Here is a 23,537-nt window from a genome sequence, read left to right as displayed (position 1 = left end):
TATAACGATGAATATGATTGGATAGCGAATTTTATAGCAGTTTTACAAAAGTTGGTAGAGATAATGTTTCGAAAACTTCCATCATCTTTTGAATGATCGTAGTTTCTTAAATTTTAAAGGAAATAGACTAGTGAATCTCCTGACAAGTCGTTTTGATATTATGTGATATCTTGGCCGTTTTTATAGTGATTATTTGATTACCAGACAAAATATTTCATGATTATTTCATCATTTTATAATTTAGGCTGTGACTGTTTGATTATCTTGCTTAAAAATAATTGATGATTATGTGATTATATTGGCAAACAATTTGTGATTATGTAATTACGTTGACATCCCCCACGAGAGGCCTCACTAGTTTATCTAAATAGAACAAAGAAATAAAATACAATAGTCGGCTTATTTTAATAGTGACATTTAGTTGTGCTATAAAATAGTTCACGCCACACGACGTCCACAAAAAGTACTCATTTAAATAATCTTAAATAAGGACATCGCAAAATGAACAGTAAACATAGATTTTTGATAAATAAAAGAGGGGCGGAAGTTGAAAATGTTCTTCAACCATATTTGGAGAAACATGAATCTTCAAACATTCGCAATAAGCAATTGTCCATTGACCCCTTATGGAGTTATTGCCCATTATACATTTTTTTTTGTATTTTTGTAATCTTTTTCACAAATAAATTTAAAACCATATCTTTGCATCACATCATAACACAGCCTTGTATGGCAAAACCGATATTGCAGAGGGGAATTTGTTTCGATGTGGGTGTATAAAATTCAAATTCTCATTATTTCTGAATGGGAATATTAAATATTGTCATATATTAGTAAAATGCAATGCTTTCTTCTAGCCTGGGGTCCTGGCTAATCTTTGCCTTACGACGCGCAGCTAGATTGGGCCGGATCCCAGGCTATGCTTTCTTCAAGTTAAGAACTCTACATTTTTTTTTATTTTTGTTTATGGCTGTTCTGTGTGTGGAATTTTCCTTTCTTATTCAAAATACCTTCATTTCAATTGCAAGCGTCTGTCCTTTATTCGGTTCAATCCCCTATATATACAGAAGCAACCCATATGGATTATAACCAATTTGTTCTTGTTTAAAAAAAAAAATGCATGACATATTTGCGACTGAAAGCAAACAAAAAACAGTCAGTCAATAAACAAATATTTTTCTCTGCTTCCCATGTTTCATTTTAATTTACTATTTTGAATCTAGAATTTCTAAAATTTCTATTGTACATTTTGTTCTATTGACAGAACAATTTGTCCTTCTGCCATTTGGACAAAATAATCAAAAATTCACTACTGGTATCTGAAATACAGAATGAGTATGTACTTTATGCAGTTTCACAAAAAAGTACACATCATATGATATGCAATCCTTCTGAGCTGGTTTTTTGAAAAAAAATAAGTTATTTTCTTTGTAGTCAAATAAAATCACACAAAAACAAGATTAAAAAAAATAATAATGTATACGCGATCCCAATATACCATAACCGAATTTTTAAATATATATAGCCTGAATCATTCTGTCAACGCCGCCACCGCTTATCTGGGCAATTCAAGTTGGTATACTTAATTCATAATTATTAGAACAATACAAACCTTTCAAACACATGCGAAACCCTGTCTAATATATAAAAGATGGAGTTAAAGTCTATATGTATAGTAACCTTCTTCCCAATTGTGAACTTTCCGTTTCCAGTTAGCAACATTCCAGCAGCACCTACATACGGAGTATGTATCTCCCAATTGATACGATATTCCCAGGCTTGTATGGTCTATCATGGTTTCCTTGATAGAGGGTTGCTGCTCACAAGGAAGCTATTAAACCAATCATTCATTCGTAAATTTTACGGACGCCATCACGAGTTGGTTGACCGTTATGAAATAACCGTTTCACAGATGATAACGGATATGTTCTATATGTCGTAACTACAATCCCCTTCCCTAGGTTTTCACGAATATCATTGACCTACCGAATTATACTATTTACCGGGTTTGTAATAACATAAGCAACACGACGGGTGCCACATTTGGAGCCGGATCTGCCACGTGCATACCTTTTCGGAGTATATGAGAACAACCCAAGGTTTTGGTGGGGTTCGTGTTGTTTAGTCTTTAATTTTATACGTTGTGTGTTTGTGTTCTTTTATTCGTCTGTTTGTCTTTTTCTTTTTTAGCCATGGCGTTGTCAGTTTATATTCGATATATGAGTTTGACTATCCCTCTGGTATCTTTCGCTGGTACAATATAATAGCGTTATAGAGTAGAATGTGTTTAAACGTTACTGTAGACATCAATAATGTCGCCGATTTTTTTTTTTTAATTTTCCGCTAAAAGTCCAACTTCCAGAGGATATAGCTTGAAAACAAGCACGGCTGCTAAGGACTTTCTTTGTTCCGATGTATTCGTCGTTCATTTTTGAATCGCATTTCCATTTAAAAAATATCTGTGGACCAACGCATTAGGAAATTCTTAAAAGGTAAAAATATCTTCCGTTTTTATTTTTTTTTTATGATTTCTTGGATACTTGATAAGATATATATATCCTTTGTATTTCTGGCGTATCATGTTGTTAATTTCAACAGCTTGTATCTTAAAAATGAAAACGGTTACCCCTTTTTTATTTTATTTTCTGATGTTTTTAACCAGTAGAATACACATGTAAAATTTAAAAAAAAATCTATGGAGTAGTTAATTATGTACACTTCGCCTTAAATTTCTTTGCCTGTACACTTTAATTTGTAGTGTAATGCAGAAAAGGAATTATAACGACTATATTGCAACCAAAATTGATCAAAATACTCGTTTACATTGGCGTAGGGTGAGCTGAATAACGGACAAATCTTCTGAAAATGACAAGCATTATAAACAAATGTTTCTGCGATAGAGTCAATGTCCTCTTTAATAAATCATTTTAATTTATCAACTTATTTTACTTTTCCCATATTTTTTCCATATTTTGCTTATAAGTGGAGGTGGATTGGATGGTAGTTTATGTATGTTTGTGTATAAGTGTGCATGGAGTATGATTGACATCTCCACCTTCCAGCATCTTACGTTAGTAAAAAATCGGACAGGAAAAGAATGTTTTATTATTGATTTATTTCGGACAGTATATGTACATCAAGTTCAATTAATTAATATGAACTCTGTAGAACTATTGCGACTTGATGTTTGCGGAAAACCAAATAACAATTATAAGAACTTTAGAAAGAACACACATCACACATATAAAGAAATACATGACAAGTAAGCAACATAAATCAAAGCAAGGCCGGCAAGATAAAAAACATTTTACTGTGGCTGTCAAAGGGACAAAAAAGTTATCAAATTATTGAAATAAGATTAAACGATAAACAGAACAGACTCTAAGACTTCAGTTTTATCCTTTATATCTTTTATATAGTCATTTTATAAAATTTACTGTTTGCAAACGTATAAATTGTTCTTATCCCAAGCAGAAAACCCTAGCTGTATTTGGCACAACTTTTTTGAACTTGTGGTCCTCAGTGCTGTTCAACTTTAATTGTACTTGTTTTGGCTTTCGAACTTTTGTATCTGGGCGTCACTAGTAAGTCTTGTGTGGACGAAACGCACTAGTACTTCTGGCGTATTTAATTTTAAACCAGGTGCCCTTTGTTAGCTTTTATTCGTGTGTTTCTTGTCCAATATGTTTTCCTATTTATTTGTAAATTGTAGTCCTGTAATGTTATGTTGTCATTTTAATGTTATATTTAACATTGCCATTAAAGCGGGAGGTTTGGCATGCCACAAAACCAGGTTCAATCCACCATTTTTTCTTTAAAAAATGTCCTGTATCAAGTCAGGAATATGGCCATTGCTATATTATAGTTCGTTTCTGTGTGTGTTACATTTTAACGTTGTGTTTCTGTTGTGTCGTCTGTTTTCCCTTATATTTGTGTGTGAATTCACATTACTATAAGACGTGCCGGTCAAGGTACTTTTCTATCCCAAATTCATGTATTTAGTTTTGATGTTATATTTGTTATTCTCGTCGGATTTTGTCTAATGCTTAGTTCGTTTCTGTGTGCGTTATATTTTAATGTTGTGTCGTTTTCCTCCTTTTATATTTAATGCGTTTCCCTCAGTTTTACTTTGTAACCCGGATTTATTGTTTTCTATCGATTTATGAGTTTCGAACAGCGGTATACTACTCAGTGTTGCCTTTATCTACACGGCAAAGTTATTGTCGACATAGGTCATCTTAAGAACAACATGTTAATATAAATTAGTTAGGTCTTCTTCTTCTTCTTCAGTTATACAACAAAACTTCATGATACTGAAGATTACTTGCTGTTGAATTCCATTGTACTGCATTCAAAGAATCATAGTAAAGCTATTTTTTGCATTTCCCTTTTTAGTATTTGGCCGTGAATTATCTTAAAAATCAAACCGATTGTGTAAGAATTTGGACTATGTTTGTCTTCTTGTTTTCAATTCCGTTTTTCTTTTTATAAGATAATGTGGAAAATTATGTTTGATTAGTGCCGTGGAATTGCATTTTGGTGTTTATTTGGAGGTAATACGGTAAAAGTCAGACCGCCGGACTGGGCTCGTTACCATTCCAGTACTTATCTAAAACTATTTTTTCAGATTTTCGGAACATTCGTATCGGCACTCCTCTAGAGTTATCTTTAGCGAAATAGAAGTTAGAAGACGATAAATTTTAAAATTTAGATAAACGGCGCTAAAAGACAAAATACATGGATGGTAATCATAACTCATTGTCAATTTATGTAGCTGAAATGTAAAATAATGACGCAAGTGTCTTTTTATTCGAGACAGGTGTTCCCATGGCTCTGGATTCATAGAAAAGGGGGCAATTTTCATAAATTTATGGAAATGAAAAAAAATATTCATCGAAAAACCTTATTGAAACAGAATACACCTTATCGCTATTTGTCCGCCATTACTAGATATCACACAGGTTCCCGTAAATTTTTGACGTCACAAAAGAAAATATCTGACGCCACAATGGAAAAGTGATTGTTGTATGCGTCAAAAGTTCAAGCGGCCGGGTCAGCCGGGATTAGCGATAAGGTGTAAAGGTGCTTGGAGACATGCACATTTTTTCCCACACTCTCTTACTTTTACCAATGGATTTCATTAAAAAAAAACTCTGCTTCTATTCAATGCAAAAACTCACTTTGATAAATTTGTGAAGTGCCAATTTTATTGGCAATATTTAATCAGGTTCTACAAATAATTTATTCAATGACGGGTCCTTTCACCCTAATTACTTGACTAACATGATGGCCCTGGATTTTTTGAGCTGAAGAGTCTGTTAGCCCTGTGTCTGCAGGGGCGGATCCAGCCATTTAAAAAAAGGAGGGGTTCCCCAACCCAGGACAAAAAGGGGGGGTGTTCCAACTATATGTCCCCATTCAAATGCATTAATCGTCCAAAAATAGACGGGGGTCCCCTGCAAAATTTTTTGTCGCAATTAAAAATATTTGATGTCATTATTAAAAAACAATTGTTGCATGACTTCAGAAGGTTAAAAAATGTATTTAAAGCTTGATCTACATGTAGGGTCATTCGGAGACAATTCAACAAAATACAGAAAAAAGTGTTGATACGTCTGTAATCGTCTATTGCTAGACATAACAGACATATCAAAGAAAATTTCTCCCATCTCAAATAACTGATGATCGTTATACAGTAGTTTTAGTGTAAAAAAAATCATGAGTCAAGTGTTGCAGATTCCCTAATAGCTATATGGTCTTTAAAGTAAGTATTAGGAAAAGACCCAATTCTTGTATGTCTATTTCTATGCTTATTTCATCAACCAAGTGGGGTTTGACATGTTCAAAAGTCTTTCCAGACTCCAGTGTAAGTAATTAAAAGTTTCTTTTGTCTTTTGAATTGGATTGAGACAAGAGTTCCATTGGTATCCCCAACATATTCAAGGAACAAAACAAATTACAGTTTATTCTGACGTAATATATATCATATGAAACATGTGGAACGTTTTCCAGTAAATTGCCAAACCTTTTAAACATAAGGTTTTATGATTTTTGAACCAATTAAAAAAACATAGATGATTATTTCTGTATACAAAATTTTAACATTACTGATTTTACAACAGTTCCTTCTTATTTAATATAGTTTCAAATTGCACTTCCAAATGATACTATCACACACTAAATCATTTAACAACCGTGACAACTGTTATGACAAAGTTTTAAACAGTTTATTCAAGCTATATAAGCTGCAGATAAACAGAACCTGATGATATGTTTTAAAAAGGCAGAAGGCTTGAAATTTTAAATTTTAGATAGAACATGTAGAAGGAGTAAAAGTAATAGATGTTAATGGTTCTAACTTACTATTATACGTAATTTAATGGTAAGTTCATTATCTTATTGTTTATAACAGAGCAATATTTTTTAAAGCCTCTATGATCTTATATGAGAATGCAAGAAGCATTAAAAAAAATCATAACTCTCTTTGCGGACATACTGTTATTAATTCACACCAGACCAGGACAGCTATATAAGTAGATATTAAAATACTTTATTAGATCATGTTGATGAGGATGTTAAATTTGATGTATGCCTTTTTGTGCTTCTTCGTTTATTTACATTTGTTGTTTTTTTTATAGTGATTAAGATGATAACACAATGTTGACTGTTGTACCCCTATTTTTGACATTTTTACTTATTGTGTCTGTTTGTTTTGTTCACACATCGTTGACAATGTAATGGAATTTGATGTGACTGTCATACAAGTGAGAGGTTTAGCTAGCTGTAAAACCAGGTTCAATCCACCATTTTCTACATAAGAAAATGCCTGTACCAAGTCAGGAATATGACAGTTGTTATCCATTCGTTTGATGTGTTTGAACTATTGACTTTGTCATTTGATTTGGGACTTTCCTTTTTGAATTTTCCTTTGAGTTCAGTATTTTTATCAGACTGTAAAAACATGAATTGGAACAGGAAATTCGCGCCTGGCAAGTCACATGAATAGCTATAGCTAAACAAAATAAAATTCAGGAGCCAATCAGGAAGCACCTTTCTCTTATTAAATGAAAATTCATGGGTACAGGTAAAGCACAATTTTAAATATTCAACGAATGGCACATTTTCTATATGCTTGTATGCTGCATTTCTGGCTTTGTCAAAACCTCAAAATCAAATACTAAGGTATCCAACTTTTCCTTAATTCACATACCAAAAATACAACTTTTCCTTAATCCACAAAAATCGATATCCACAAAAAAGAAAATTCAGATTCCTTGTAATATTAACAGAAAAAGTTTACAAGGTAATTAATGGCACACATTCTTTTGTTTATGTTTTATATTTTTATTGCCATCATTCTTTTGGTAAACAGATATATACCGCTTTATTATTGTATAATAATTTATTAAATTATGATTTGATTTTAGTTTACAGGAAGGAATTGGCAGACACAAAACAAGAACTAGATACCATCAGTATAGAGATCGACAGTCTTTTACAACGTCAGGCTTCTTTACAACAACGTAAAACTGAATTAGACTCCATTCTTAGACAAAGTAGTGCAAAATCAGATGATAATGATAAGAAATGGGATAAACAAGGTAAACTAGTGAAAAATATGAAGAATAGAGATCTTTGAAGCCATTTAAGTGGGTACCAACCCTTTGTCTAAAATAGATTTGTCTCCTTTAATTTTTATAAAACTATATAGGAATGATTTAATTAGACGTCTAGCAGTTTGACAAACACATATTTTGATGCTTTAGAAGTACTAGAACACACCCGCGAAATCGCGGGCATTTAGACCGTAGTTTAAAGTATGTAAAGTGTTGTTGGAAGAATTTTGTAAAATATTGAATGACTGGAGAATTTCAGCAAATGTATCATAAGTCATAGGTTATTGGGGACAGGAAAATGTTTTTTTATCCCTCCTTCTTCATTTCCAAAATTCCCAATTTTTGGTTTTCTATCAATTTCAATATGAATATACATTTAGTATCTATGTTATGAACATTTAAGTAAGGAACCTGTAATTCAGTGGTTGTCGTTTGTTTATGTCAGAGACATATAAAAGTATTATATGTCTCTGTTTATGTGTTACATATTTGTTTTTCGTTCATTTTTTGTACATAAATATGGCCGCTAGTTTTCTCGTTTGAATTGTTTTACATCGTCATTTCGGGGCCTTTAAAAGCTGAGTATTTTCGGTATGGGCTTTGCTCGTTGTTGAAGGCCGTTCGGTGACCTATAGTTATTAATTTCCGTCACGGTCATTTTGGTCTCTTGTGGAGAGTTGTCTTAACATGACAATCATGCCACATCTTTTTTTGTTGTTGCAATAAATGAATTTTGTAAAAGATTTAACATGTTTAATGACTGGAGAATTTCAGAAAAGGTATCAAAAGTTCACATGAATAATTTTAGCACTTATCTGTATATTATGAACATTCATTGCTATATAAATAAAGTGTATTGACTTTCAATTCCAAGTTTACTAATCGATCCATGGTGGTCAATTGATATAGTATACAGACCCTCTCCATTTAATAAACTCTGTGACTGCCGTGGATAGTAAACTTGAAAATGATAGCAGATAGAATTAAAATACACTTTATTCGTAGTATATGTATGTTCAAAGTATACAGAAAAACGCAAACCGGAAGTCTAATCTGACTTAAAATTTCGTCCAAAGACGGGACAATATCCGGATGCCTTTTTTTCTCGTTTTTCTCCCAAAATAACTCAATCTGAATAATCATATAGATGGATGACAAATGTGACTATGCACCGGCTCTAATCTTTATTTATTATTCAAGCTTCCAAGACTGACTTGAATAAACAAAATGCATTGCACTGTACCTATAGGAAACAGAGGCGTGTTGATTAATTTATTGTGGAAAGAAGAGAAGCGACACCCAAAATGAGGTCTTCTCGTTTAATAGTATAGATGATTTCTCATTACTAACAGCTATAATCCGATATATTTATATACAATGTAGTACGTGATTAAAACATTTAACTGATTTTTAAGAACTTTTTTCTTTGATGTTCTGTACCCGCCATAGTACACTATTCCATAAAGATTAATGGCACTCAGCAAAGGCACTTCTTAAATTCATTATTTGCAAATGACCATTAAATACATGAATAAAAATAAATAGATAAATCTGATAAACATGATAAAAGAACAAACATTTTATAGTAAAAATTTCTGTAAAATTCATAGAATAATATATTTGTTAAATTTGTTTTAGATTTTGAATGGAGTAATAATCTATTGGCTAAGATGGTATCAGTCTTTAACATACAGACTTTACGACCCATGCAGTTACAGACCATGAATGTGACAATGTCTTGTAAAGATTGTATGTTGATAATGCCGACAGGGGGAGGGAAAAGTTTATGTTTCCAATTACCAGCCCTCTTGTCCAAGGGTAAGTATGATTAAGAATCCACCTCAAATTTGTAAGTTTGTATCATTAGTAACAACCTTATAGCCTTTCTTTTCAAATCAATGAGATCATACATTTACTATTTACTTTCCCAATTTTTTCCCAAGTGTGCAGATTAACAGCCTTTTTATGCCCCACCTACGATAGTAGAGGGGCATTATGTTTTCTGGTCTGTGCGTCTGTTCGTCTGTCCGTCCGTCCGTTCGTCTGTCTGTCCCGCTTCAGGTTAAAGTTTTTGGTCAAGGTAGTTTTTGATGAAGTTGAAGTCCAATCGACTTCAAACTTAGTATACATGTTCCCTATGATATGATCTTTTTAATTTTAATGCCAAATTAGAGGGTTTACCCCAATTTCACGGTCCATTGAACATAGAAAATGATAGTGCGAGTGGGGCATTCGTGTACAGGGGACACATTCTTGTTTTGACAGTCATGACAGTGACTGAGTGTTTTCCTGAATCTTGAATTAACTCAAACTAATTTGATACAACATTTCAAGGGTAGCAGTACCGGTTAAATGGTATATACAAAGTAATGAAGAAAAGGTCATTTGTTTTATACCTTGTTAGGTCAACCTTGAGACAAAAGAATTAGTATATACAAAAAAAGCAGATGTGGTATGATTGCCAATGACACAACTCTCCACCAGAGACCAAAATGACACATAAATTAAGAACTACTGGTATAGGTCATCATACGGCATTATATTCCTATTTTCTCCATCAATTACATGTATACACAAAATTTAAAAGAATATGAACAAGTACTCAATGGCTTTGAGTCATAATGTTGTATATGAGTAGGGCGTGTTTTCTTCTTAAAGATTATTACCTTCTATGTCTGTGCATTCAAATTCTGACTATATATCTAGTACAAAACAATGTATTTATATTTTCCAAATATGCTTGTAATATTTGCCACTGGATGTTAAGAACCCTGATTATAAATGAAATATTAAACAAAGGATATCAAAGTGGTCATTGAATCAGTTGATTCAAGCACATTCAAACCTTGTGTATAGGTCACTGTTATAATCAAAGAAAACCATATTTCATTTGGTAGTATATTCCGAAGTTTATAGGTGCTATGTGAATGATATTTTCTTTGACTTTGTAATAGGTGTAGCCACAGAAAGATTATTGCTTGCATTAGATGTTTATAATTTTCTACATGTAGGTTTATAATTATAATTGGTAATTTATATTATTCATTGATGAATTACAGGTATTACCTTAGTTGTCTCTCCTTTAGTCTCTTTAATGGAGGATCAGATAATGGCATTGGAAAGATTTGGAATTGATGCTACAAAACTAGATGCCTCAGCCAGCAAAGAAAAGGTCAAAGCTGTTCAAGAGGCTATGTTGGACAAAAATGCTAGTCTCAAACTGTTATATGTCACACCAGAAAAACTGGCAAAAAGTAAAAGATTTATGGCAAAATTGGAGAAAATGTACCAGGCAGGGAGGTTTTCTCGACTAGTGATCGATGAAGTCCATTGTTGTTCACAGTGGGGACATGATTTCCGTCCAGGTAAATATATCAGATAGATGTATAAGGACGTCCTTTGACCTTTAACATGTATAATCGTTTACTTTTTACTAATTGTGACTTGGATGGAGAGTTGTCTCATTGGCACTTATACCACATCTTCTAATATCTATATAAGGTTTTATTTATGAAAATAAAAGGATATGTTAGGTAAACTGAGATAAAAATTTCATGTTTAGGTCAAGACTTTATTGTCATACAGAGAGTATATAGCTAACATATATCTGTTACAATTATAAATTTAAAATGAACAAAATACATAAAGGGAAAAATATTTTCATTGGTGAGGTTTGCTGAATTGGACAGGAACATTATTGAATGTCAGAATGAAACTTCATCAAGTTATATGAGTACTCAGTCCTTCCCTATTAAGTTGATCATTACGTATAGTGAATAAAAAGAAAAATGAAAATTGGTTGAAATTAGAACTTAATTGTTATTTTGGATAAAAAAGATACAGAGTTATGAAAAACAATGCTTTGAAATTCTGAATCAAAAGATGACCGCAAGTAATTAAAGATTGTTAACGTTGCTTTAAATGTTTTTCAGATTACAAGTTTTTAGGTATAATGAAGCGACAGTTTCCAGAAGTTCCCATTCTTGGTTTAACAGCTACAGCTACTACTAAAGTGTTGGAGGATGTCAAGAAAATATTAAATATTCCTAACTGTCATCTGTTTAAAGCTTCATTTAACAGACCAAATCTATTTTATGAGGTACAAATCAATGATTATTGTTTAAAGCTTTTTATTTATATAGATTGATGTTGTTGAATAATCCACACATTGCATATAGATTTTTAAAAGTTACTATTTGGGAGTATATTTATGGTTCACGACCTCATTTTCATGGTTCATGTGACTGAAATAAAAACTGCATACTTTTAGTGATAAGGTGATATAATACTCTATTAAGCAATATTGTTTGGTATGTAAGCATTTTTGTGAAGCCTGCAACCTTTGTCGCAAAAGCTAGACATAGTGATCCTATATTCCGTTGTCTGTGTCGTCGTTGGTGGCAGCGGTGGCATCCACAAATATTACCTCTGTGGTTAAAGTTTTTGAAATTTTAATAACTTTCTTAAACTATCCTGGATTTCTACCAAACTTGAACAGAAGCTTGTTTATTTTCAGAAGATGGTATCCAGAAAAAAAATTCTTTTTCCCCCTGTACTTTTCTTATAAATGGACTTTTCCTATCCAAGGTCGTGGTTTTCTCAGGGCACTCCTGCTTCCTCCACCAATAAAAACTGGCTGCCACGAAATAGCCTAAAAGTGGCGCCTAAAAGTGGCGTTAAAACACCAAAAATAAATAAATAAATCTAAATGGAATTAGTTTTTCTGCCAGTTAACATTACAATCATTCTGTAGTTAAAGTTTTTGAAATTTTATAAACTTTCTTAAACTATCCTGGATTTGTACCAAACTTGGACAGAAGCTTGTTTATGATCAAAAGCTAGTATCTAGAAGGAAAATTTGTAAAAGTATATTTCCTGCTTTTCCTTTCATTATATAAAAAAGAAGATGTGGTATGAGACAACTATCCACAAAAGACCAAAATGACACAGACATTAACAACTATAGGTCACTGTACGGCCTTCAACAATGAGCAAAGCCCATACTGCATAGTCAGCTATAAAAGGCCCCGATAAGACAATGTAAAACAATTCAAACGAGAAAACTAACGGCCTAATTTATGTAAAAAAAATGAACGAAAATCAAATATGTAACACATAAACAAACGACAACCACTGAATTACAGGCTCCTGACTTGGGACAGACACATACATAAATAATGTGGCGGGGTTAAACATGTTAGCGGGATCCCAACCCTCCCCTAACCTGGGACAGTGGTATAACAGTACAACATAAGAACGAACTATAAAAATCAGTTGAAAAAGGCTTAACTCATCAGATGGACAAACATACAAGTGGACGTTGCCCGGTACTTATACATCCCGACACAAAAAGACACAATGAACAGATCTGAGAGTACTCGCAGTTATCTGACAGCTAGTTCAAAGCCATTAACAACTAATAAAAAAATCATGCATCTAAGACTAAACTATCAATCCGTACACATCCAACATCCAATGGATTTAGTGTAAAGACGTCTTAAACAGCCAGAGAACTTATTTTACTTATATATGAACTTAGTTTTTTCCAGTTGACATTATGATTACATACAGTCTGCAGTTAAAGTTCGTAAAACATTTATGAGATTCATAAAGTAGGCGAGACACTGGGTTCTGTGAAACCCTGTGGTATGGGCTTTGCTCATTGTTGAAGGCCGTACGGTGACCTATAGTTGTTAATGTCTGTGTCATTTTGGTCTTTTGTGGATACTTGTCTCGTTGGCAATCATACCACATCTTCTTTTTTATACTTACAAATATTTTACTCGTCTTTTGTTTATGTAAACTCTATTTTGACATAGTCATAGGGTGATATTGCTATGTGAATATTGCTAAACACTGCATTTTATGACTGTTGTGAAAGTAAAATTTTATGTGTTATTGGATATACCATTTTGTCACACAATTCAAAATAATTTAATCATTATATTTCGTTTAACATGTATTGTAGGTAAAAGCTAAACCATCAGCATTTAAAGAAACAATATCAGAGATGGTTGAATTAATTGATAAAAGATTTAGAAACCAATCAGGTCAGTGATGATATTTATAGAATAAAAACTAATCCAAGAATCTTAATATAGAAAAATATTCACAAGTGACACACACCAACACATTTAAACACAACTGTGTGTAGCTATTGTATTGATTATCAGTGTTGTTCAGTAACATGTTGAATATTTTTCGAAATTTGATTTTTTATTATTAGTTTCTGTAAATTCAGAAATTTGTAAATTCAGAAATTTGCGATGTTTTTCTTAATATAAATAACGCTAACGAATGTATCCCATAAGTTAGTACTTGCAATCTCATATTTAATACATATATCTATATGCAAATTTTCCTAAACTCGAAATTATTAATTTCACATTTTTCTTTCTTTCAAAGGGCTGTTCCATAAAAACATACATGAGACCAAGGGAAGGCAACTTAAATTTGCCTCTATGGGTGGGTGTGAAATATTGTGTTTAATGGGTCTAAAATGTATGCAGGACTTGCTTCTATGGATGGTCACTGTATTTTTAAAGTGCCTTCCCTGGGTTCCATGTATGTTTAATGGAACAGCTCAAAATCCTAATAATGAATGCACACAATAATTTCTGAATTTACTGTACTCTTTTTATTACATTTTTCATGGACTTTTTAATGGAAACAAAGTAGAAAATGTAAGTAAATATATCTATGCCTACATATTTGTTTTGATGCAACATCTAGTTTATTAACAGCACCCATTGTTCTATTACATCCCATGAGTAAAATCAGCAGCTTTTATCTCACATGTGAAATTACTTTTTTTTACTGGGAAATCATTGTATTTCATTGCTATCAATTTCCAGGTATTGTGTACTGTTTTACACAAAAAGAATCAGAAGAGGTTACAAGAGAGCTGAGACAACAAGGAATAAAGACAGGGTGTTACCATGCCAGCATACCAGCTAAACAAAAAAGTCAAATACATGAGATGTGGTTGGCAGATAAAATTTTGGTGAGTTAAGTTTTATTTTCATTTTAATAACACCTCATAACCAACTTCTTGAGCTTACAATGTTCCTCTGTCCAGGTACTTATCACAACTATGTTCCACCCGTAAAAACTGTAGATCAGTGTTAGGCAACTACTTATTTTTGTAAAAATCAGAAAAAGGAAATTTGAACATTTTCCATCAGTAAAAAGATAATTGGTTATTTAACAAAGATCCACCATTCCTCATAACCTAATAATTGAAAGTTAAATATATACATCTATGCTTGATAAAACAACAACAATTATACACCTCCTACTTCATATTTTGATCAGATTGGCTTGTTAAATTTGCATTTTCATATGATAGGCAATCTGACATATAATTTATTTGGCTTTTTATCAGTGATTTAACTAGCAGATAAATTGCCCATTCATTGGTATCAACGAGTTCTATGCTATTAGTTTATCTTTTGTATATTTACAACATATTTCTGTACATAAATTTTGAACATTTTTTTCTGACCTCCTTTTACTCATTAAATGTAATTGTAATATTATATATTAATAAATGGTCGCATCATGTCTTCTGCTCTGGTACAACTGATTGTCAAAACAAATTAAAATCTGGTATTTAAATATAGTGGTATTAATAGTGTGTAATGAAGTAATGAATTAAGATTTCTAGTGGTATATTGCTTTTTACTAATATAACAATTAATTCTCTATTGGTACAATGTACCATATGTTGATCTATAATCAGAAAAGGTTGATGCAGCAAATACATGATATATATAATTTTCATTATCAACATTATACAATACATTTTTGTTTTGATTTTAATCACTGTCTTTGCAACAGAAACCAATGTGTTAATGACTTTCATTATAAAAATCCTTACATAATGCATGAGTCTGACAATTTTTTTTTTTTAAAATAAAGTATTGAGGTTAATACTTAATGTTACTAAATGTAAAACCTTAGGAGCAGTATATTGTCAGTAAGAATATATGAGAATTGCATCTTGTATTTTAGGTTATTGTGGCAACTGTTGCTTTTGGCATGGGAATAGACAAACCAAATGTCAGATTTGTTATTCATCATTCTATCAGTAAATCTATGGAGAATTTATACCAAGAAAGTGGACGAGCAGGGCGAGACGAACAGAGATCAGATTGTATCGTATACTACAGATTTGCTGATGTGTTTAAACAAAGTACTATGGTATTCACAGAACAGACTGGTTTAGACAATGTCTATGGTGTTATGTCATACTGTTTAGACATATCTAAGTAAGTACATAAACATGCTTGTATACACTATATAGAAGAAGTGATTTTTAGGCAGTTAAGCTGCCTTATGCGAGCACCCTGGATTTTGGTTCCCCCCTGGGAATTTTTGAAAAAGTGCCATTTCTCTGATCTGGCAGGTCTGGTAGATTATTTATAACTAATTAGACATTTTTTTCACACTTTTTGTTATGAAAAACAATAAATATAAGGAAGATTACCTTAAATGATCGTCGATTTTCCCAAAACAATTGATGTTCCCCATTTGAAAAAGTGCTAATTAAAAAGTTAAGCATAGCTTTTTATCGTCTGTGCTTTTGATGAAGATGTCAGTGAGCTATTGTAAGAATAATTTCATTGCCGAAAATGTTTGTAATGAAGGCATTAAAATTTGCCAAATGGCGCATGGATATAATTTTGCGGCTATTTTTAATCAGTGACGCCGTTGAATTTGGTGGATTCCATCCCAATAAAGGTAAATATTTAAAAGCATTGTCTTACTTCCTCTCTGTATAAGTCTTGAATTTGTAAGAATACTTGATTATTTTATTTCTACATTGTATGAAGATATGTATTTTATTTAATTATTTAATGCAAGCTGATGTTATTATTATTTGTCATCGTGTCTCTCTGTACTTGCTATGTATCGTGGAAACCCCCAAACATTATACTCGATCAGGGCCTTTGCAATTTTAATCGGGACCTCATTTGAATACGTATTTATAGATTTTGTCGATGTCAAGGTCATTTCAAGATGGTTTCCTTAATCGTGTTTAAGTTAAGACTTTGGTGTTACAGACTGCTACATGTGCTTTGATATAGCCAAAGGCGCTTAAAAAATATTAAGATTACTACTTTATCAATAATTTGCTAATGGACAGCATTATTTCACTTCAAAAGTATATAATTGTAAAATATTAAGTACGAAATTTGTGACGCTTCCCAAGCCTTAATTGATTTGGATTTACAAGCACTTTTCATTTTCCGGATATTTAAGCATTCGTGAAATTTTCAAGAATCATAACTTTTCGTTTCCTTCAGCAACTTGATACTGGTAAACCACTTTTCTATTAAATTACTGTGAAATAAAACTCGCATGGTACGAAAAGAAGCCTGTAGAAGGTAACGTTGTGCGTTACGAAGTTACGTTTTTAACAAGTTACAAACAGTATTTTTCTTAATTCCTACATCAATTATTTATAGAACAGATATATTATTTTATTATAACATTGGCAATGGATGACAGCGAATCCGTGATCAAGATATTTCACTAACAATTTCAAATAAAATTGGAATGAAAATGGGGAATGAGCTAAAAAGACAACAACACGACCAAAGAGCTGAGAACAGCCGAAGGCCACCAAATGGTCTTCAATGCAACGAGAAACTCTCAAACATGAAGGCTTGCTTCAATTGACCCCTAAACAAAAGTTACTAGTTCAATGATTATGGAGTTCATGTCATACTAAACTTAAGTTAAAATTATACACAAGAATCTATAATTGAAAATCATACAAGACTAACAAAGGCCAGACGATCCTGACTTGGGACCCTAGAAAATTTAAGCATTACAAATGTAATTATAAGGGCCTCAATGACCATGAACATGGACAAAACTAATACATAAAGATTTTAGACATGATTGAATATATAAAAAAGAAGATGTGGTATGAATGCCAATGAGACAACTGTCCACAAGAGACCAAAATGACACAGACATTAACAACTATAGGTCACCGTGCAGCCTTCGACAATGAGCAAAGCCCATACCCCATATAAAAGGCCCAAATAAGACAATTTATAACAATTCAAACGAGAAAACTAACGGCCTTATTTATATAAAAAAAATGAACGAAAAACAAATATGTAACACATAAACAAACGATTACCACTGAATTACAGGCTCCTGACTTGGGACAGGCACAAACGTAAATAATGTGGCAGGGTTGAACATGTTAGCGGGATCCCAACCCTCCCCTAACCTGGGACAGTGGTATAACAGTACAATATGAGAACGAACTATAAAAATCAGTTGAAAAAGGTTAACTCATTAGATGGACAAAAATACAAGTGGACTTGACATGAAGCCTTTATGCTACATTGTATATGTAAAAATTTTAAAGCAATAATGAATATTATACCTATTTGTATTTGTTTTTATTTCAGCTTGATTCCAATCTTTTGCAATGGCTAATACAAGAAGAGGCAAGGCATACATGTACATGTATATGTACAATACATGATTCTCTGTAGCAACTGGATTGTCTATTCACCCCTATAGTTCCACAACAACAATGAAACTTTAGACTACTACATGTACGATGTTATTAAAATATTTACATATACCTACATGTAAATCTACATACATGATCAATTTTGAAGATTGTTTTTGCCAGGTGTAATCATGTCAACTAATACAACAAGTTTTGATTCAGCTTTCTGACAGGAATTATTTATAAACTTGCCAGCAGTTACAACAAATGAATATTATTAATTGAGTTAAAAATTAAGCTCATTTGGACAGTGATGTGATTTTGACGTGTATTGAAGTAGACATTAAACATGTTAAACGTTTCAAATTGATATCGAATTATGTGTAAATGCAGCATTGATTTATTTAAGAAAATAAGAATAAAGAAATATTAAAAAAAGATGGACAAAATATTTGTATTAAATTTGTTGGAATTTTTGTCTTGCCAAAGATGACAGAGTCAAAAAGAGAGGCATACATGTATATATAGTTGTGTTGTTTTGTCAGCATGGTCAGCATCAACAATGTATTACAAAAATGTAGTTTGTGATTGTGTGATTAGGTCTAGTTAATGGGAGGTCAATGATATTTGGTACGCAGTTGTGTTAGCATAGGTATATCTCATTACCTGATTACCAGAATATTTAGCCCCACCCCCTTTGTCATAGTCAATTGACTCTGAAACTTAGTTTACATGTATTAGTTTTTGATTAGGTGAGTTATTGAGGAACCACTAGTGAATGGTCAATGATATTTGGTGTGTAGTTGTATAAACTTTGTCACTTTCAATTTCTATTGAGGATATTTGACCCTGCCCCCTAAATTATTCTCTTTTTACTTGGAAACTTACGTTACTTTGAAATTTCATAAAGCTTTTGATTATTTTACTATGAAGGAAACCAATCGTCGTAAGTCAATGATGATTGCCATGTAGGTGAAGAAGCATTAGTACGTTTCAGTTCCATAGAGGATATTTGGTCCTTAACCCTCGGTCATATGCATGATCTATTGACTTTGACTATAATTATGTTAGTTTAAGAAACCAGCAATCTATGTGTTAGGGTTTGATTAAAGGGGACAACTTATGAAAAGTCAATGTTATTTGGTAAGCAGTTGTATAAGTGTTGGCACATCTTATTTCCATAGGGATCGTTCAGCCCTGTACAATCAGTCATGGATCATTGTCTTTGAATATATTTTACATGTTAATGCATTTCTATTTTAATTGTATTATTAAAAAATAACAAATAGGCAAAACATGTCTCTGTATTAAAAGCTGATTATAGATAAGACATGTAGAATTATTATAAAGATAAGAATATGTGGAATGATAGCCAATGCATCATAATGAGACAACTATATATATATCCACCAAAATAAATGAAGAAAGTAAGCAATTATAGTTAGGCAACCATACAGGCTTCAAAAAATGTTGTATCATTGCTAGGCCATTATAACAACATCAGCATTTATTGTAATATAACTTACAAGAAAATTACATCACTTAAGATAGTTTCAGCTATGATTTGATGATTGTGCATACAATGTAGGTGCACCAACTGATGCAACTAAAACTGCTAATATGGCATATTCATACTTTAGAATATAGTTGAATTAAACCATACACCACTGCTGGACCCCATTATTGAAATTATTAATCTGATAAGAATAATCCTCCATGCAGCTTGTAACTATTAGCAAAACCTACATGTATACTGCATAGTAAGCTTTAAAAGACCAGAAAATTACAAATGTTAAACAATAAAACTACAGCAGCCTGATTTATGTACAAAACAATTATGAAAAATGGATATGATATACAGCAACAATTACCAAATTACTGGGTCCTCAATATGGACAGGCACAATTTTAACTCTAAGTGGCAGGATTGGATAGTGAAAACTTTAGGGTACAAACATTATTCAATACTAGAGAAATAAACGAGATAATATTTTCACCAATTTTTCAACAATATTCGTCTTAACTTCTGCCAAGTTTGCCTCTCCTTTTTTTTACTTAACTGCCTACAGCGCCTTTGGTGCTTTGATTTTGAAATGCACTCAGACAGTTCCTATGAATTTAAAAAAATAACTTTGTCATAATTAAAGACTTTAATACAGGATCAGTGCCTTTATTGTCTATTATTATTTCATCATAGTCTGCCAAATGTTTGTTATATGAAGAAGATGGTTGAAAAAATGTGAAGAGAGATTGATTTTGTTTTTAAAGATTTATTATACCCCACGCAAGGAAGTTGCGGAGGGTATAATGTTTTTGACCCGTTTGTTCCTCTGTCCATCCATCAGTCGGTCAATCCTGTTTCTGGTCATCGCAACTCCTCTCAAACCACACAACAGAATTTCATGAAACCTTTTAAGATAATAAGGACATACTATGTAGATGTGCATATCAACAGGAAATGATGATTTTATTATTTTCTAGGAGTTACGCCCCTTTGAACTTATTTGCTTCAATGTACTACTGCAACAGTTTGTCATCGTAACTTCTCTGAAACCACACAACAGAATTTAAAAAAACTTTTTAAATAATAAGGATATACTATTTAGATGTGCATATCGACAGGAAATTACAATTCAATTTTTTTTTCTAGGAGTTCTGCCCTTTGAACTTATTTTCTTTAATGTACTACTGCAACAGTTTGTCATCGCAACTCCTCTTAAACTACACAACAGAATTTCAAGAAACTTTGTAGATAATAAGGACATACTATGTAGATGTGCATATTGACAGAAATTATGATTCAATTTTTTTTCCTTACACTTATTTTATTTCTCCAATGTTGGGACGTGGGGTGTGTGAGCGCGCTCACTAGGGTTCTTTAATTAAAAATTGAAATGACAATTAAAATGTAACTTTTTGTTTTAGATGTAGAAGAGCATCAATAGCTAGACATTTCGGAGAGCTGTGGGATAAATCACAGTGTAATAAGATGTGTGACCATTGTAATAAAGACACAGAAGGTGAGAATGGTTAGGAAGGAGAGTTGTGATATTTGAGGGGAACATAGTTGAAATGTAATAAGAAATAGTTACAAATGTTATTAGAAATAATTTCTCTCATGTACTTTAGATTTGAAAGGTATAAATAGTCATGATAGTGTAATCCCTAATTGGTAAATAAATTTCGTATAATGCTTCAGCAGATATTTTAGTCATAGTGACCTTGACCTATTGTTGTTGAATAAATAAGCTTCTTCCCCTTCCCTATATCTTCAATCTGTTTATGTTTCATTCAAGGGAAACTCAAAGAAAATTAGAACATTCATTTTTATGCCCCACCTACTTATGCCCCACCTACAATAAGATTTTGGTCAAGGTAGTTTTTGATGAAGCTGAAGTCCAATCAACTTGATACTTAGTACACATGTTTCCTATGATATGATCTTTCTAATTTTAATGCCAAATTTAATTTTTTACCCATTTTCACGGTCCATTGAACATCAACTAAAATTTTGCCAAATACAGCTAAAAAACTTATCTTTTCTTACAGGGGAAAAGAGAGATGTTACAAAATTAGGATTAAATGTTTTAACAATATTAGACCAAGCATCTGCAACTGATCAAAGGATAACTGCATTGAAACTGTTAGATGCCTGGGAGGGTAAAGGGGCAGGCTCACTAAAAGTCAGAGGATTGGACCCTCCTAAGGTGTCCAGAGACAAGCTTGAGAGAATTATTGGTCACATGTTATTACAAGGTTTTATAAGAGAGGATTTTCATTTCACACCATACAGCACAATAAGTTATCTTGTTGCAGGTAAATATACACAAGTACAATTATTTAAAAATTATGAAGAAAGTTTGGTTTTTTTTGAGAAATTTTAGAAAAAATACCTCAAGCAAACTATTTTGTTTTCAACTGGAAAAATAGTTTAAATTTTAAAACTTTGTTAATTTTTATCTTGTCAGATATATTTTGACAGCTATAATAAAGATGTCCCTTTTAAAAGTCACCTTCCTGAAATGAGTTTAAAGTGTACAGAGCTAGTTCTGGGAAGGAAATTGATTTTCTCTAGTTGGATGACATACGTTTTCCTTTAGACTCCAACATGCCTTTCACTTTCAGATTTTGGTTGTTTACTTATTAGTTAGTTAAAAATTATATTGACTGATGCTTTTGCTAACAATGCATTCAATCCTAAAAATCCTTCCATATATATTCAACTTCTATGTAAATATGTTGTAAATTTGACAATATTTATATGTATTTCATAGGTTTTACAATTTCTCTGTCTGAAACACGAAAAAATTTACAGAACCAGATCATAGATTCTATAATTACATGAATTCATTATTATTAAGCCTATATTTGCGGCAGTGTATAAAGATTGATAACTGATTCCTGTACATATAACTAGATTGTACAATTATTGAATATAATATATAAATAAAACTTGCCACACACTGATATATCTAAAAACAAATACTAAGCCAGATAACGAACACAAAGTTCGATTTGTTTTTAGGAGGCAATATTGATCAGTTTACTGTTTAAAGCATAATAACAAATGATACTTTTATGTATATTTTTAGGGGCAAAGGCGAACTTGTTAAAAAGTGAATCAGCAAAATTAGCAGTGGAATTTTTCAATAAAAGAAGATCACTACCAACTCAGAATTCCAACACAGACAATTCACCCTCATCACAGAGTGATCATAAACCTCTAGCCAAACAGAATGATACAAAACCAAAACTTGTTGTTATAAACTCAGAAAATTCAAAGTTCTCAAACTTTACTGGAACTTCCACTAATCAGAGTAGTCAAGATGAAAATGACTTTACAAAGACAAAAAAGTCAGGCAAATTAAAAAGGAAGAAGCCAGTGATAGATGACTCTGATAGTGATGATTTGGACTTTGGAGAAGAATTTAAAAGAAAACCTGCTATGAAAAAGAAATCCTCTCGGGATACAAGTTCTTCAAAATCTGAACGTATTAGTGGCAGTCACAGTAACAATTGTTCAAACTCAGAATCTCTTAATGGGAACCTTTGTGAATCTAATGAAGCAGAATCAGGGGACGATTCAGATGTTATAATTGAAAATGTTAAGAAATCAAAAGCTATTATGATTGATTCTGAGTGAATGATAAAAAAAGAAAAGAAATTAAGGTTATAGCATCAGTCTTATGCAAAATTTGAATGAAGGCATACACCATGGAAATGTGTAGCACAAAATAATGCTCATAAAAAACATAAGTTCTTTCAGCTGTTGTAATCTCTTTTGTGATCAATGAAACAAGGGTTTCCTAGTTTCTTTTTCAAACATTTCTTATATTTAGTTTGTTATGTTGATAATTCTCAACATTACTTCATTTCATATTAATATTCATCAAGATAATTGAAAACATACAAATGTACACAAGTTTTTATACGCCCGTCGTC

General features: G+C 32.1%; 1 protein-coding gene across 1 annotated transcript; it reads left to right on the top strand.

Moving 5' to 3' along the window:
* Nucleotides 1-4,647: 4,647 nt before the first annotated feature.
* LOC143082807 (ATP-dependent DNA helicase Q1-like) lies at nucleotides 4,648-23,356 on the top strand. Its single transcript, XM_076258659.1, has 11 exons — nucleotides 4,648-4,744; nucleotides 7,428-7,601; nucleotides 9,255-9,434; nucleotides 10,676-10,981; nucleotides 11,549-11,715; nucleotides 13,585-13,666; nucleotides 14,471-14,619; nucleotides 15,630-15,886; nucleotides 21,021-21,115; nucleotides 21,645-21,911; nucleotides 22,688-23,356. Exons 1-11 carry the CDS (start codon nucleotides 4,738-4,740, stop codon nucleotides 23,236-23,238), a joined length of 2,235 nt encoding a protein of 744 aa, XP_076114774.1. The 5' UTR covers nucleotides 4,648-4,737; the 3' UTR covers nucleotides 23,239-23,356.
* The last annotated feature ends 181 nt before the right edge of the window (nucleotides 23,357-23,537 follow it).

Source organism: Mytilus galloprovincialis, chromosome 7 (genome assembly GCF_965363235.1).
Source record: "Mytilus galloprovincialis chromosome 7, xbMytGall1.hap1.1, whole genome shotgun sequence".
Taxonomy (NCBI): Eukaryota; Metazoa; Mollusca; class Bivalvia; order Mytilida; family Mytilidae; genus Mytilus; species Mytilus galloprovincialis.
The sequence above is the reverse complement of the archived record's forward strand: the minus strand, read 5'-3'. Positions and strand labels throughout refer to the sequence as shown.